Below are 15,411 nucleotides of genomic sequence, written 5' to 3' on the forward strand. Positions count from 1 at the left end.
AGGATCGTGGAGTATTACATATTTAACGGCCTCCATGATAGAGGAGATACCCATTTACCCTCCTTCTCCTCCTCCTTGACTTCTTTCTCCTCCCACATCCATCTTATTACTTTCAAGCTTCTAACACTCTTTATATTGGCCTAGTGTGGCTAATTGGCCAATCACACACCACTATAAAGTGGCTTCAGGCAGTGTGGAGACCTCTACATGGGTCCTGCGCTGTGGCAGTCGTGTACATCCCCTAACAACATTTATCACATCTGGTACATTCCCCACCTACTTAATTCAGCTCTTTCAACTCCTCTTGATGTCGTCCCCCTTAATGTGGGCAGCACACTGTTTCCCTGAGTCATGGTTTCCCACACCATGGTTCTACGTGACTTGTTTAACAGAGAGTAAATACAGTACATCCCTAGAGAAAACTCTGAAAGACTAGTTTGGGCAGGTCGATAATGGGAGTATTGTATTCTGGAGGTGGGTTGGTATACCTTAAAACATTTACCATGGTAATACAATTAAAAAAATACCATGGTTTTGTACTAGCAGTGTGTAGTTAAACATCGCTGTTGTTTAGAATGTATTATCATGATGGTCTGTGTCCCACCATTTTTTGCGTAAAGTGACCATAAACGTAGTAATTTATGGTACTCGCTCTGCAATGGCAAAGCCTAGGGCCTAGGGCCTCTCCAACATCTTTAGAACTTGGTGAAAAACCCATGGTCTAGTAGTGAAGTGTACCCTCTTAAACCTTGGGACCTGGATAGGATATGGTGATAAGAATGAATGGAGTCTGAAATCTTGAACATAATGTTTAAAATAATTCGTTTATCTGGTGTTTTTCGCTTCAATTTCAGTTGGCTCGCTCTCATTCAACTGACTAGGCTACAGATTTATAGATTTCTACATTTGTAAAAAGGTATTCATATTACTTATCATCTTATCTCATGAATACATTTTCATCATGTCGTTCTCAACATATCCCTAACAACAGCAAGTTACAATGTTTCTCTTTGTTGAGACTGTTTTTTATTAGTCATATATACAGGATACGCAAGGTATACATCGTCCAATTAAATGCCTACTTTCAGGTTCCTTCTCAACTATGCAACAACAATAAGACGTAGTAAAAATAAGAATACAAACGTGAAGTAAAATAAATATCTTAGCATAAGCATAATACAAGAAGGCAATAATTTATAATCCAATATTTACACATGTATGGTTGAAGGGGGGATGGGGGGCAAATGTATTAATTCAGCAGTACAATAAGAGCAGCAGCTGTGTGCTAAGGTGGTCAGTCCAGTTCAAGTGTTCAGCAGTCTGATGGCTTGTAGATAGAAACTGTCTCTGACCCTTTCGGCATCAGACCTTATGCTTCGATAACGTCTGCCCGACTGGAAGAGAGAGAACTGCTCGTGGCTGGGGTGTGTGGGGTTCTTGATGATGCTGCGGGTCTTCCTCAGGGACTGTTTCAAATAGATGTTCTGGATTGGTGGAAGTACGGTCCCTGTGATGGACTGGGCCGTCTTTACCACATGTTGGAGGGCCTTGTGGTCGTGGATGGAGCTATTCCCGTACCAGGCCGTGATGCAACCGGTCAGGATGCTCTTGATGGTGCAGCGGTAGTATTGGAGAAGACCCGGGGCGGCATGCTGAATTTCTTCAGCAGCCTTAGGAAGTAGAGACGCTGTTGCACCCTCTTGACAAGAGTGGTGGTGTTGTTGGTCCATGACAAGTCCTCGGTGATGTGGATGCCGAGGAACTTGAAACTCATGACTCTACAACAGTCTCATTGATGTGGATCGGGGCATGTTCCCTACTCTGCTTCCTGAAGTTAACAATTAACTCCTTTGTTTTGCTGACGTTTAAGGAGAAATTGCTGTCATGACACCACAATGGCAGTTCACTTACCTCCTCCCTATAGGCTGATTCATTGTTGTGGGTTATCAGGCCTACAACCGTGGTGGTGTCATCAACAAACTTGATGATGGAGTTGATGCCGTGCAAAGCCACACATTCGTGGGTGAACAGTACATGTGTGAATGTTCATTGGAGTCCTCTGTTGTCAGGACTACGACAGGCTAGCGTGACTGGAGCCGACATTAGTTTCTATGCTAACTGACTTTGATAAATTTATCAAAATGTAATACAAAAAATAACAGCAATAATATCATTACACTCTGCTTAACTTGGTGTTTCATATTCTATGTTTAATAACTTGCTTACCATGAAGATCAGGTTTAAAACAATTTGTTTATCTAGTGCTTCTCTCTTCATTGGCTCTCTCATTCAACTGACTCACTGACTAGGCAGGCTATCGAGAGAGTCCTTGTAGAGTGACAGGCTAGCGTGAGAGTCACTGTAGAGAGAGAGAGAGCGTGAAGCAATCACTAGAGTAAGCGGCTCCCTCGGGCCAAAACAAGCACATCCCTTGACTATAAATACATGAATACAAAATGCCAAAGATTAAGCTACCATATACAGTATCCCACATTCTCCCAATCTCCCACATTTCTGGTTGGCAATACAGGGAACCCAGACATAAGCAAAACACTTTACTATTAATACAGAAAGTATTACCCCTTTATGTCAACAACTTGTTTTATTTTGATTTGATGTTACAGACAAACTAGGATCAACAATAGTAGCCTAATGCCGCTGACTTTCTTAGAAACTTGCCCATACTGGCATATAAATTAAACATTATAATACCAACCAACCTCTTGTGACTTTTGGTGGTTTATTTATTTGATGCATTATACTGCTATTGTACCATGCTACCATTTATCATAATTGTGCTTTACCATGGTAGAATGTATAATACAGGTTAAAACCATGATTCTTCCATGATCCACATCTATACCATTGTATTAATGACACAATACCATAGTATTATTTAGGTGCAAGGCAGTACCATCATACTTCAAGGCTAAAACCATGGTACATTTCCATGATTCAGATCAGTACCATGGTATATATGATGCCATACCATGGTAATATTGAGGTACAATGGTAGTACCATCATACTTCAAGGCTAAAACCATGATGCATTTCCATGATTCAGACTATAACATGGTATAAGTGAAAGTACCATAGTAGTACCTGCAGGGGGATGTGTCTGACAGTCACATTAGCAGATGGAGAGTGATTCACTGAGCTGCACCTGTCAGCATGTGACCCAAACAGGGCAAGAGGTGGAGCCCAGCCCCAGCCTAACAGGCTCAGAACCTCTCAACCATGATTGATACGTGGGAATTAAAATCTCTCCTTGAGGGAGGGACAGCTTTCTTCCATTTCCTCTAAAATCCATATGTTCTAAATCAGGGTGCGGTAGCATACTGTAGTAACATGATATACTGTACCTACCTAGAATCCTGATGGCAGGTTCTCATGCAGTTTGAGAGGCCGTTTTCAGACGTGGTTGTGCAACGGTGTGCTATGTTTGGCTACTTTAACAATGCTACTGTAATTCGTCAAGCTCACAACGGCCCAGAGGAATTAGTGTGAATATTAGCGAGTGACGAATCGTCTTTTAATTGATTGACCAGATGAATGATTGTCTGTCTGCACAAACTGAGGGTTTGGTGTGAGTGTGTGGGTGGCAACAGTTTGTGATTGATAGAACACATTGAATCAGAGGGCAGAGATGGGTTCTCTGGGTTTTTTCTGATTCATTTTCTTTTAAGATGTTTATCTTAACAACAGACAGGGTGGTATCTTCAGATTTTGGTGTGTTTGATAACAAGCCTTTAAAAATCAACCATATGGTATTACAGACACTGTCATAACCAGAAACTATCGTATTTCACAGATTAACCACGATCAAAAGGAGTGAATGATCAGAGAAGATTTGGATTGAATACCTACTGAAGTATACTGGTGGAAATCTATGGAATTATAGAATGTGTATTGTCTAATTGTAATTGGTTATGTGTATCCCTTCCATTGAATAACCAATGCATCAGAAGATATTTGCAAATCACATTGGTTTCTGTTAACTGTTAGGATCATGGGCAAATGTGGAATCCGTGTTGCTGGTGTTGTAATCTGTTAATCTGTCTCATTGGGGATGTCACAATATAGACCTATAATTATTTCTGTCTACATTCTGCCTGTTTTACAGCTAGTGTACCAGTGTTACAAAATGTATGGTGTTACTACTACTGCAGTCACTGATTATCTTAGCAATGGCTTCCCCTTTGAATCCTCTGTATTGAGTTCACAGAGAAAGACACTAAATGAGATCATCTCAAATGCAGTGTTAAATTCTTACGACAGCCCCAATTTATCTAATTTCACCACAGCAGTGGTGTGGTGCATTAGCTCTGTTCCGCTGTTACAACGACAACTGTACACATGCACGATAATCTCATTCATTGCAATGGATTGCTCTGCAGAAAATGTATGTCATTAGTAGCCTACCAAACTGATATTCAGCACTCTATTGTCCCTCTAATCACTCTGACATCAATGCAAATGTCATCGAAAATCTAATCAAACAATTTACGAGAGCCCATGAGCTCATTTTGTGCAACTTTTCTATAGGCTATAGGCCCATGAAAACAGTGATGGCCTCTATTCAAAAGAGGACGATCCCATCAGCTTTCTAGGCCTACTAAATGTATTTCTCAACTTTCCTAATATTTAGCCAATATTAAGCACATTGCTTATCTTTTACAACAGGAGTATAGTCTACCTGGCTGGAATGAAAATGAACCACAGGAAAAACATCCTCCATTCACTATTTAAGTGCAGAGATTACATATTTCTTCCCCTGTTTCGAGACAGGTGCATGATAATGATCCATTCTAAATCGAAATGAATTCCACACATATATATTACTTAGTATACTGTATGTAAAGACAAAATTAAATCAAGAATAGTCTAATGGGAGACAATATTAGCCTATCACTTGTGAATTATATATTATCACTTGTGAATGATGCCCAGTTTAAGGCAAGAAACAATGCCTTTTTTTGTGACTTTTTCGAATCATAGTCGCACACCTCATGTAGCCTAGCCCATAGGTCTATATGTTTTGATAAGGTTTGTATCACAACTAAAGTGGCCAAATAACTTCTTAAAATTAAGCACATTAATCTGCTTTACAACGGGTGTAGAGCCTAACTGGCATACATACTGTATGCAGCGCGTGACTTTCAAGCTGGCTTAAGAACATTTTCACCATAAAAATGCACCTTTATAATAAAAGCATTACATGCATAATCCCATTTGTTGTCACTTTTGATAATGGTGATTTCCCGCATTGCTGCACTTATAATGTGAAGAAATAGCCTAATAAGAAAGAAACAGCCCTTTTTCAGGACCCTGTCTTTCAAAGATAATTCGTAAAAATCCAAATTACTTCACAGATCTACATTGTAAAGGGTTTAGACACTGTTTCCCATGCTTGTTAAATGAACCATAAACAATTACCGTAAATTCCGGACTATTAAGCGCACCTGAATATAAGCCGCACCGACTGAATTAAAAAAATATATATATTTTGAACATAAATAAGCCGCACATGTCTATAAGCGGCAGGTGCCTACCGGTACATTGAAACAAATTAACTTTACACAGGCTTTAACGAAACACGGCTTGCAGTAAGCTTTAGTTGTCTTTTTGCACTGAGTCAATTCCTCACGCTGCTGTTTCCAACGTCTTATCATCGACTCATTAAGACCAAGCTCCCGTGCAGCAGCTCTATTTCCTTTTCCAACAGCCAGATCAATCGCCTTCAACTTGAAAGCTGCATCATATGCATTTCTCTGTGTCTTTGCCATGATGAGGGTGACAAAATGACTACCGTAATCAGAATGATGGGAAGTTTGAGAGCGCTCGATTTAATCTAAACAGTAAACAAAAAAGTTGTTTGACCTTAACCCGTTCGGCAATTTCATTGGTCTAATGAAAGCTTCATGCCGCCAAAAAACTGAGCACGTCACAGAATGTGTTTTTTTGGAAAGCGGGAAAAATCCATATATTAGCCGCGTCATTGTTTAAGCCGCGAGGTTCAAAGCCTGGGAAAAAAGTTGCGACTTATAGTCCGGAATTTACGGTAATGAACATGCACCTGTGGAACGGTCGTTAAGACACTAACAGCTTACAGACGTTAGGCAATTAACGTCACAGTTATGAAAACTTAGGACACTAAAGAGACCTTTCTACTGACTCTGACAAACACAAAAAGAAAGATGACCAGGGTCCCTGCTCATCTGCGTTAACATGCCTTAAGGCATGCTGCAAGGAGTCATGAGGACTGCAGATGTGGCCAGGGCAATAAATTGCAATGTCCGTAATGTGAGATGCCTAAGACAGCGCTACAGGGAGACAGGATGGACAGCTGATCGTCCTCGCAGTGGCAGACCACGTGTAACAACACCTGCACAGGATCGGTACTACCGATCATGACACCTGCGGGATAGGTACAGGATGGCAACAACAACTGCCCGAGTTACACCAGGAACGCACAATCCCTCCATCAGTGCTCAGACTGTCCGCAATAGGCTGAGAGAGGCTGGACTGAGGGCTTGTAGGCCTGTTGTAAGGCAGGTCCACACCAGACATCACCGGCAACAATGTCGCCTATGGGCACAAACCCATCGTTGCTGGACCAGGCAGGACTGGCAAAAAGTGCTCTTCACTGACGAGTCGCGGTTTTGTCTCAACAGGGGTGATGGTCAGATTCGCATTTATCGTCGAAGGAATGAGCGTTACACCGAGACCTGTACTCTGGAGCGGGATCGATTTGGAGGTGTAGGATCTGTCATGGTCTGCGGTGGTGTCACAGCATCATCGGACTGAGCTTGTTGTCATTGCAGGCAATCTCAACGCTGTGAGTTACATGGAAGACATCCTCCTCCCTCATGTGGTACCCTTTCTGCAGGCTCATCCTGACATGACCCTCCAGAAAGACAATGCCACCAGCCATACTGCTCGTTCTGTGCGTGATTTCCTGCAAGACAGGAATGTCAGTGTTCTGCCATTACCAGCGAAGAGCCCGGATCTCAATCCCATTGAGCACGTCTGGGACCTGTTGGATCGGAGGGTGAGGGCTAGGACCATTCCCCCCAGAAATGTCTGTGAACTTGCAGGTGCCTTGGTGGAAAAGTGGGGTAACATCTCACAGCAAGAACTGGCAAATCTGATGCAGTCCATGAGGAGGAGATGCACTGCAGTACTTAATGCAGCTGGTGGCCACACCAGATACTGAATGTTACTTTAGATTTTGACCCCCCTTTGTTCAGGGACACATTATTCCATTTCTGTTAGTCACATGTCTGTGGAACTTGTTCAATTTATGTCTCAGTTGTTGAGTTTTGTTATGTTTACACAAATATTTACACATGTTAAATTTGCTGAAAATAAACGCAGTTGACAGTGAGAGGACGTTTCTTTTTTTAGTTTAGTTTATCAATATGTTCAGCTAAACGTTCGGAACTATTGCGTCAAGAGCATTGCGGGAAAAGTTTTTTTTTATGCTAATGGGTGTATTCATTTGGAATATTTATTTCTAGGTCAACTTTTGTACTATGGGGGATAGTAGATTGACATAAGCTAGTGCTTTTGCTGTTCATTAGGCCTTCTCGTCTTGTTGGCTGACTAAAAGTAAATGTGGACAGTTCTTCTAATATGTTCAATACGCACCTTGGAATTGGATAAGGACACGCACAGTTGCTTCCCTGATGTGTATGTCTTCACTTGTAGTCTGTGACAAAGACCCAATCACGTGAGGGAGAGCCATGTGAGTGAGATGAGAGGTGCTTCGGAGCAGGCAGGACTCAGGGAGAAAGGGCTGCAAAAGGCATGGATTTGTTTAGGTTGTTTTATGGCCACACAAAGGGGATGCCGCCGGGAAATTCAAGGCATTATCAAATGCTTCTCAAATTATGAATGAGAGACTGACGAAGTGTGTACAGCCTGCGCAAAAAACAAAGCGGAGCTCATGCCTTTCAAGCGACTTTTTTCAAATCATCATTAGTCGCATCATGCAGCCTTACAATGTATTAAATATCAAAACATATAGCCCAACTAGTGTAGCCCACAGCCATATGGCATAGCCAGATCAGGGCCTAACATAAGGACAACTTAGAGTATGCTATTCTGTTCTTCTGAAATAGACTACATTTTCTTCAAATCATGTTTCTTTAGACCTGTCTAAAATAAATAATAGGTTTATTGTGAAGGTGTAAACTATATTACATTTATTAGACTTTTTGAAATGTAGATGTTCCAAAGGTCTGCATCATTGGCTTGTAGGCTGTGTGTGGAAGCCAGGAGATGCTAAATGTGTTTATGTTAATTAACGGTCAATTACCTTGAGACCTCAAGTTATTTGCTTGACAATCACCGGCTGATAAAATTTTGTCCATTGCCACAGCCCTACTAATGACAGGCACTGTGTTTATTAGGTGTGTTTGAAATTCACCCCCACACACAAATGCATTATTGCTTTTTCGACTGTAATTTCTTTTTCAGGTTTTCTACCCATGCTGAAAACCTCTTGCCATAGTACTTAAAACAGGGATGGGTAACTCATCATGGGGGGCCGCAGTGGCTCGTGGGTCTGCGTCCCCACATCCATAGCCACACATATAGTCAGCGCTTGCGTTTTGGGGGCCATAAGCAAAGTTCTAAGTTTTAGATTTAATTTCCTTGAATTCTACACATTTCGCCATGGGGTGGAAAGAAACATTTTCAGTTTTACAGCAAATTTCCTGCCATTCTACACATTTTGCCATAGGATGGAGAGCACTGTTTGCAGTTTTTAATGTGACCTGACTGAGAGTGACTAGCAAAATCAATGGGGGCCCCTCGTTCGGTAATTCAACCATGATTACTACAAGTTGAGATAGCTGGCCGCAAGACTAACTTACAATTTAAACAATGTTAGCTGACATGGGCTAATTGAGAGACTATCAGTGACTGACATAAGAAGAGAAAAACTGCTGATGCACAACCAAATTTCAAAATTGCACCTTGTGTATTCTACTATTCAACTCTCACCAGTAAGTTGAAACCCTGACGGAGTTCCGGAATAAGGCCTGCAGTTGAACGGACATGAAGAGTCAGATACTCGCGGCATATGAATGACAGGGTCGTCCACTCTAGTGAGAACATTTAGGAGTCATTATTCCATCATTATCATCCTTACCAGTGCCTCTGAAGACCTCTGCCTGTTAGAGAGAGGCTTGTCTGTAATGTGACTGAAATATTTGTATAGCCTTTATTCCAGGAGAAAATGAATACAGCATCTTCTTTTTACACTGACCCTTACAGAAAAAACACATAATTTCACATGTGGAAAATCACATGATTTCACATGTGAAATTTCACATGAAGTATGTGTTTTTGGAACACTTCCAAATCAAATCAAATATTATTTGTCACCTGTGCCGAATACAACAACCTTACAGTGAAATGCTTACTTACTAACCCTTAACCAACAATGCAGTTTTAAGAAAAAGAAGTGTTAAGAAAGTATTAACTAAAATAAACTGAAGTAAAAAAAATAAAAAAAATAATTAAAGAGCAACAATAAAGGAACAGTAACGAGGTTATATACCGAGGGAGGGTACTGGTACAGAGCCAATGTGCGGGGGGCACAGGTTAGTAAATGTAATTAAGGTAATATGTACAGTACATGTAGGTAAAGTGACTATGCATAGATAATAAAAAGAGCGTAGCAGCAGTGTAAAAAGAGGGTGGGGGGGTCAATGCAAAAAGTCCGGGAAGCCATTTGATAAGCTGTTCAGCAGTCTTATGGTTTTGGGGTAGAAGCTGTTAAGAAGCCTTTTGGACCTAGATTTGGCGCTTGCTGTGTGGTAGCAGAGAGAACAGTCTATGACTAGGGTGGCTGGAGTCTTTGGTCATTTTTAGGGCTTTCCTCTGGTATATAGGTCTTGGATGGCAGGAAGCTTGGCCCCAGTGATGTACTGGGCCGTACACACTACCCTCTGTAGTGCCTTGCGGTCGGAGGCCGAGCAGTTTCCATACCAGGTGGTGATGCAACCAGTCAGGATGCTCTCGATGGTGCCGCTGTATAACTTTTTTTTGGACCATGATAGTTCTTTGGTGATGTGGACACCAAGGAACTTGAAACTCTCAACCTGCTCCACTACAGCCCCGTCGATGAGAATGGGGATGTGCTCGGCCCTCCTTTTCCTGTAGTCCACGATCATTGTCTTGATCATGTTGAGGGAGAGGTTGTTATCCTGGCACCACACTCCTCCCTATAGGTTGTCTCATCATTGTCGGTGATCAGGCCTACCACTGTTTTGTCGTCGGCAAACTTAATGATGGTGTTGGAGTCGTGCTTGGCCATGCATTCATGGGTGAACAGGAGGCACAGGAGGGGACTTCATGGGTGAACAGGAGGGGACTGAGCATGCACCGCTGAGGGGCCCCGTGTTGAGGATCAGCGTGGCAGATGTGTTGTTACCTACCCTTACCACCTTGGGGCGACCCGTCAGGAAGTCCAGGATCCTAGTTGCAGAGGGAGGTGTTTAGTCCCAGGGTCCTTAGCTTAGTGATATTTTGAGGGCACTATGGTGTTGAACGCTGAGCTGAAGTCAATGAATAGCATTCTCACGTAGGTGTTCCTTTTGTCCAGGTGGGAAAGGGCAGTGTGGAGTGCAATAGAGATTGCATCATCTGTGGATCTGTTGGGGCGGTATGCAAATTGGAGTGGGTCAATTAAAACAAATTGTATTTGTCACATGCGCCGAATATAACCAACAACGCAGTTCAAGAAATAGAGTTAAGAAAATGTTTACTAAATAATCTATTGAGTCAATGTGCAGGGGTACAGTTTAGTCGAGGTCATTTGTACATGTAGGTAGGGGTAAAGTGATTCTTGTCTACAGCTGCTCAATAGGTGCCCTTCTTTGCAATGCATTAGAAAACCTCCCTGGTCTTTGTGGTTGAATCTGTTTTTGAAATTCACTGCTTGACTGAGGGACCTTACAGATAATTGTATGTGTGGGATACAGAGATAAGGTAGTCATTAAAAAATGATATTAAACAAAATTATTGCACACAGAGTCCATGCATGTGACAAATACAATTTGATTTTATATTCTAATAATTAACCGCAATTCATGTAGAAAAGTAATTTTCTGTTTTGTACTTTCTGTGCTGTAATTTCAATCACTGAGTTCCTCTACTAAATTGTCCAACTGAACTTGTGATTGCCAAGCCAGTAGGGAGTACAAAGGAACTTTGAGCTGCTAAGGGTTCAGGTCATGGATGATTCATTCGAATGTGAAGGTGCCTCAGGGGAAATAGGTCCCTCAATCCCCTAAATGCCTCCAAGTAGCTTGTTTGGTAGTCAAGTCCATCTCTCCCTCTCTCATCAATGTCTCTGTTTCCCCCATTTCCTTCTCTCACCCTCCTGCTGTTTCTGGTCCTGTCATTTCAAGAATTTCCATTTATATCTCCCCGATTGTCTCTCTCTCTCCTCACTCTTCTTTCTCTATTTTCAACCCCTCATCACGCTCTTTAGTTGCCCCAGTGCTCCTGATTTACAATGGCTTAATGTAGTCCTGTGCTGGGAGTCGGCAGGAAAATGTCCCATTTGTCACATTAATAGTCCATCTTCGTCAGCGTCCTAGTATGGCTCCATCCACAGTCGCCCCCTTCCTCATCCAATGCCCCCCCCCCATCCTTGTGTGCTGCTTGGCGGATCAGAGAAACATTGCTATAGCTGATCTTCCTGATTTCTGATGCATTTTTTGTCCAGCTATAGTTTCTTTCTCCCTTTTGTCATGTGTAACCACACTCCGTGCTCTATAGTCATTCGTCATTGTTTAACCTTCTATATTGTTCTAGGTGGCTGGTCTTTGTGCATTGTAATGCTTTTGTTTTGGATTTCACGTCATTATGAGCATGCGAGTCTCTCTAAGCATTTCAAAGAGATTACACTTAATTGGGTGATTTTTAACAAACAGTGGGCACACATTTAATTACTGTTGCATTCCATTAGCGCTTTGTTTGTGCCCAGATAAAGGATAAAAAGAGGCCTGTTGACTATATGACAAATGTTGACTTGAATTCCAAATGTGGTGATCATGTTTTTCGTGTTCAAATAAGATTAGTAGTAGAGGATTATGTATGGTATGTATAGATTGTAACTCTACACAGATATGGCTCTACCATCAGCCACAAATAAAGCTCCTCATTTCTCTAGTCTGGAATTTGCTGCAGAAGTTTTAGATTGCACAGAATATTTTCTGGTGATACTAGACTCTGAAATTCAGTGTAAAATCTGCCTGCAAGGGAGAGGACCTGTTTAGTTGACCGGACAGCTATTTATACATTTTATGGGGGCAGACAGCAGTACCTTTACTCATGAAATGATCAGGTGCACTGACTATACTCATTGATGCAAGACAAGTATTCATTAACCCAAGGCCTGGTTGACTGAAGGTTTCCTGCCTTATTAAGACTGAATCAGAGTCCCCTGTTAATTAGACTTATACTGTAGGTGTCTCCTATGAGTTTATGTGTAGGTGAGAGTGTGGAATTGTGTGAAGTTTAGAATATCTACAGCTCTTACACTCTAACCAAACTTCTTCAACTTATGACTGTACATTTGATTTTATATTTTAACAAAGACATCCACTTGTGTACTTGGCAGCCAGCAGTTTTCAAGCACTGGTAAATGTACATTTATCTGTTTTAATGCCTCCAAGCTCACTTCATACCAGAAGCTCACTGACAGATGTGCAACATTCATAAAATATTTACTACTACTTATAATGGGCAGCTTATCAGGGTAAATTTGAAGCCATAGATGTTAAGACTCTGTATAAATATTTTACTGTACTTTCAGTAATTCATCCCAACAGACATCTTGAACTTTTTTAAAAGGATCTTACTGAGATTTTCTCCAAAGCACACACACATGAACAAACAGCAGGAGGAAGTGGTGGCTGGACCATCTATGTCAGGAACTACAAGTATTACAAAAATGGATTTGTATGTTAATCTGGGTGACACAGATTTCAGAGACGACATGTTTCTGTGGTGGTGGGGGGGGGGGGGTGCAAACGGGAAAGAGGGATTTATAACTTAACTTGCTGTAGTACTTGTGCATTTTTTTGGTGATATTAAAGGGATGTTTTGTTTACTTTTCTACAGGCCCTACCCGCCCTTTCACCCATCCTCTTCCTGTTGTCCAAATGCCCATGGCTGTATGTGCCCTCAGTTCCTTCCCTGCCCATACCCTGGCCTGCTCTACTTTTCTCTGCCCATGTCCTGCCTTGCCCTTCTGGGTCCTACCCTACCAATGTCCTGCATTGCTCTGCCCTGCCCTGACCTGCCCTTTAACTGCGGCCCCTCCTCCTCACATAATTTCTGAAGCCATAAGTCCCTTCTAAATTCCCTTCTCCAGCAGTTTGATCTTCAGGGGACATTTTGTTATCTTTATCTTTATTATTATCTCCATCTTTATCTTTGTTATTTCTACAAACAGAACGCACTACTTTAATTTGACTAGTACTGATACCACATGCTCTATGCTGTCTAATTGGATTGTCTGAAGTTTGTCTCATCATGTCCCTCTCATCCTTGTCCCTCTTTAGCCTGTGAGCTGATGAACCAGGGCATCCTGGCACTGGTAACATCTACAGGCTGTGCATCCGCCAGCGCCCTCCAGTCCTTGACCGACGCCATGCACATACCCCACCTGTTTATCCAGAGAAACGGCCAGGGCACGCCTCGCACCGCCTGCCACCTCAACCCAAGTCCTGACGGGGAGAGCTACACCCTGGCCGCCCGCCCGCCCGTACGCCTCAACGACGTCATGCTCACCCTGGTCACTGAGCTGCGCTGGCAGAAGTTCATCATCTTCTATGATGCTGACTATGGTGAGTGGGGGAAAGGGGTGGGGTATAGGGTGAGTGGGGGAAAGGGGGAAAGGGGGAAAGGGGTGGGGTATAATGTGAGTGGGGGAAAGGGGGGAAGGGGTGGGGTATAGGGCGAGTGGGGGAAAGGGGTGGGGTATAGGGTGAGTGGGGGAAAGGGGTGGGGTATAGGGTGAGTGGGGGAGAGGGGTGGGGTATAGGGTGAGTGGGGGAAAGGGCTGGGGTATAGGGTGAGTGGGGGAAAGGGGTGGGGTATAGGGTGAGTGGGGGAGAGGGGTGGGGTATAGGGTGAGTGGGGGTTGGTGGGTGTGCAGAAAACACAGTTGAGTGTTGTGTGACCATTACAGTTTTTATTTTTTGTATGTGTGACCTTCTAAAGACCAGTTTTCCAATGGGGAAGGCCAGTACAATTTTAAGGATGATGATGATGATGATGATCATGATCATGATGATGATAATGATGACCATAACCGCAGTAGCCAACTAGCAGTAATCAATAGGATTTTTTTTCCCACCTTAATAAGATATTGTTGTTATGGACAATGCACAAAGCTGATAAATATTTGAAGGGAGAGTAAATAAAATATTTACTGCTACATATAATGGACAGTTTATCAGGGTAAATTTGAAGCCATATATGTTAAGACTCTGTAATTCATCCCAACAGACATCTTTAACTTTTTTTAAAAGATCTTTCTGAGATTTTCTCCAAAGCACACGCGCACATAAACAAACAGCAGGATGAAGTGGTGGCTGGACGAACTATGTCAGAAACTACAAGTATTACAAAAGTTGATTTGTATGTGGAGGGCCAGTACGATATTAATGATGAAGATGATGATGATGATAACCGTAGTAGCCAACTAGCAGTAATCAATAGGAGACATTTTTTTCTCCCTTAAACTATATTGTTATTTTGGACAATGCACAAATCTGAGAAATGTTTAAAAGGATAGTGCGACATTATTTACACTGAACAAAAATATAAACGCAACATGCAACAATTTCAAAGATTTTACTGAGTTACAGTTCATATAAGGAAATCAGTCAATTTAAATTAATTCAATTATTCTATGGATTTCACATGACTGGTAATACAGATATGCATCTTATGGTAGGGGCGTAGATCAGAAACCAGTCAGTATCTGGTGTGACTACCATTTGCCTCATCCAGCGGGACACATCTCCTTCAAATATTCAGCTAGCGGGATATACGCTGCACAGGCAAGATAGAACAGCACACTCCGGTAAGATGAGGGGGGGCAGTCTGTGCATATTTGTAAACAACAGCTGGTGCACAAAATCTAAGGAGGTCTCTAGATTTTGCTCGCCTGAAGTAGAGTATATTGTGATAAACTGCAGGCCACACTACTTGCCTAGAGAGTTTTCAGCTATACATTTCGTGGCTGTTTATTTAGAACCACAGACAGATGCTGGCACTAAGACCGCACTCAGTCAGCTGTATAAGGTAATAAGCAAACAGGAAACCACTCACCCAGTGGCGGTGCTCCTAGTGGCCGGAGACTTTAATGCAGGGAAACTT

The 15,411-nt window shown here is 42.2% G+C and overlaps 1 protein-coding gene across 2 annotated transcripts in view; it reads left to right on the top strand.

The window, feature by feature from the left end:
- Window positions 1–15,411, top strand: part of LOC106577051 (glutamate receptor ionotropic, delta-1) — a 353,761-nt gene that overhangs the window by 190,414 nt on the left and 147,936 nt on the right. For both annotated transcript variants that reach the window (XM_014154750.2, XM_014154751.2), the window contains exon 3: window positions 13,587–13,871. In XM_014154750.2, the coding sequence (XP_014010225.1) occupies window positions 13,587–13,871 (285 nt within the window). The remainder of the gene's footprint in view (window positions 1–13,586; window positions 13,872–15,411) is intronic.

Source organism: Salmo salar, chromosome ssa18 (genome assembly GCF_905237065.1).
Source record: "Salmo salar chromosome ssa18, Ssal_v3.1, whole genome shotgun sequence".
Classification (NCBI taxonomy): Eukaryota; Metazoa; Chordata; class Actinopteri; order Salmoniformes; family Salmonidae; genus Salmo; species Salmo salar.